A 2,426-nucleotide genomic window follows, 5' to 3' on the forward strand; every position below is an offset into this window, starting at 1 on the left:
GAGTATTTAACTAAATCTTATTACAAGTACTTAGTTTTTGGAACCTGATTACGTAAACATAATATAAAAATAATACAATGTATAAATCTATATATTGCTCAGATAAAAATTGCATGTGATCAAAGTCACTGGATAAAATCATAGCTAAGCTTATAATATAATATAATATAATAATTTTATTTAAATAATATTATTGAATTCCATCATATATGTTTGTTATACTGTGTTCGTCACATATGACGGGGATCTGCCTCAATCTAATCTAGATCAACTTACTCTAGATAACTTTTTACATTCAGTATGAACAAGTGTCCCTTTTACTAGCTCTTTTCAGCAGAAAGTAATAGCCAATCGAATCCAGACAGCAGTTGGTAGTAGCGATCCACTCAGAGACATCAAGAAACACATGCACAAAGTCACGTGATTCATCTGATGCTACATATTGCAACAAAAGACCAATATGAACAGGCGTGAAGCAAACTATGAATGTGAACATGTTCGCAGTGATGATAGCGGCAATGTTTGTCCTTTCCATTTTATCCCTGCCTTGGACATGCTTAAGGGATCTGATCAGGATGTAGATGGTTTGTGTGGAGCAAAGTATGATGATGAGCACTGGAATAAGATAACCTAAAATCTCTAAAAGATAGAAAAATCTTGAACCAAGCTTGTCTGTTATTTTTCGGTCATAACAGGTCTGTAATTTGTCTGGGAGAAGGTTTTCATAGTTACTAGCACAGATGACTACTACTATCATCCAGATGAAGATGCACTTTGAAATGGCGATCATCTTACTTCTGGAGGCCAGTGCTTTGGTCAGAAACGGAAACTTGACGGCTATGAATCGCTGAAAGCTGATGGCTGTAATGGTGAAGATGCTGCTGTACATTTTGGAGTATTGGGTGCACAGCAGGAATGTACACAATACACTGGGTTTAATCGGGCAAAAGGCTTCCAGTATCTTGAAAGGTAGAAAAATAATGGCTTGGAAATCAACCACCAGTAGATTGAACATGTAGATGTGCGTGTCTGTCCAGCGCTTGAGGCGGCAGAAGATACACAGAGCTGTGACGTTGAAGAAAAGACCCACTATGAAGACAGGTGGGTAGGCAACACGTTCAAAGTAACTGAGTGCTTTGTCTGTGTTGCTCCTCTCTGCACTGCAGTTATATTCCATCTAGACCAGAGCCAATGATATTGTACAAAGGGTTAGTGGTCATTTAAGTGAGAAAGCTGCTTTAAGAGATTTAAGTTCTTATCATTACAAGTAAAATATTTAAATACATGAGCTCAGATGCTGAAGGATAGCCTGTTTTAATTTCACTTTTCAGTTATTTTGGCTCATTTTTTTAATTAAATAGCAAAATGTGTCAGACGAATAATGCAATTCTTTTCTCAGAATTCAATTGATCAGATTCTTGTAGTTTTGGTGATTTGCGCTGTGTGTGTGAAGTCAATTCTTATGAAGTTAGAGGTTAGAGGTGGGTTGTGTTTCATCATGAGCAATTAATGTTTCCCAACCAGGAAGTGTGCAAATACATTTTGTTTTATCATTTGAAGAACATACTACTTATTTATCTTGGAGAATGTACTTTGTGTAGAATAAATGCCACATGGTTTTACATTTTATTTATGATATTGACACATTTTTAAATGTATCTTAAATTTATAAATAGTTTCTTGTCCTCTGTATGCAGACTGTAGAGCGTGTACGTGCAGAGAAGCATACTGAAACATGCAGCTTGATGTAAAAAAACACACTGTGGTTTTACAACAGTCATGTATACATGTATAAATGAGGACAGGAAGTGTAGCATTTTAAGGTTATATGCAATGCTTTAACAAACAATAGCTTTGTAATTAATAAGAAGTTGATTGTGACGTAAAATAGTTTTATATGCAGTTTAGAAACATGCATTAAAATACAAGCTCAGAATACAAAATAATAACATGTAAAACATACAGGTTTTTACGCTCTTATTTTTATAATAATAAAACGTGCTAGTATATTCCTGCTGCAGGCAGTATAATGACAAATATTACATTTGTAAAGAATTAGTTATGATTTTAGGATTTACTCTATTTAATATTATTTTATTTTATTATTAATTTATTTAGCTAGTTTATTGTTGTAAAGGACTTCATTAATTTTACATTTGTTTCTAAAGGGGCTATATAAATAAATATGTCAGTGAAATAACCATGAATGTGAATAATATGTTATCAAAAATGATGTTAGATGTTTTGAATAATTACATGATTCAGCATGACTTCTGTAAACTCTTCCGTAATCCCTAGCATTTAAACTCATTGCCTTAAATACCATAATATTAATTAAACAAGCTTGACTGCTAATTTATTATTTTTTTTTTTTTTTTTTACGTCTAGTTATCCCTTCATTTCCCTGATTGACAACAAGAACAACT

General features: G+C 33.2%; 1 protein-coding gene across 1 annotated transcript; it reads right to left on the reverse strand.

Moving 5' to 3' along the window:
* Positions 1-295: 295 nt before the first annotated feature.
* Positions 296-1,177, reverse strand: LOC113079739 (G-protein coupled receptor 55-like). The gene has a single exon (XM_026251943.1). The coding sequence runs from the start codon at positions 1,175-1,177 to the stop codon at positions 296-298; it is 882 nt and encodes a 293-aa protein (XP_026107728.1).
* Between the last annotated feature and the right edge of the window lie 1,249 nt (positions 1,178-2,426).

The sequence above is a fragment of the Carassius auratus genome, unplaced genomic scaffold, assembly GCF_003368295.1.
Source record: "Carassius auratus strain Wakin unplaced genomic scaffold, ASM336829v1 scaf_tig00029054, whole genome shotgun sequence".
In the NCBI taxonomy this organism is placed as follows: domain Eukaryota; kingdom Metazoa; phylum Chordata; class Actinopteri; order Cypriniformes; family Cyprinidae; genus Carassius; species Carassius auratus.

Excerpts from the sequence above, each read along its gene's own strand:
- LOC113079739 (XM_026251943.1), bottom strand. The coding sequence starts at position 1,177 with ATGGAATATAACTGCAGTGCAGAGAGGAGCAACACAGACAAAGCACTC.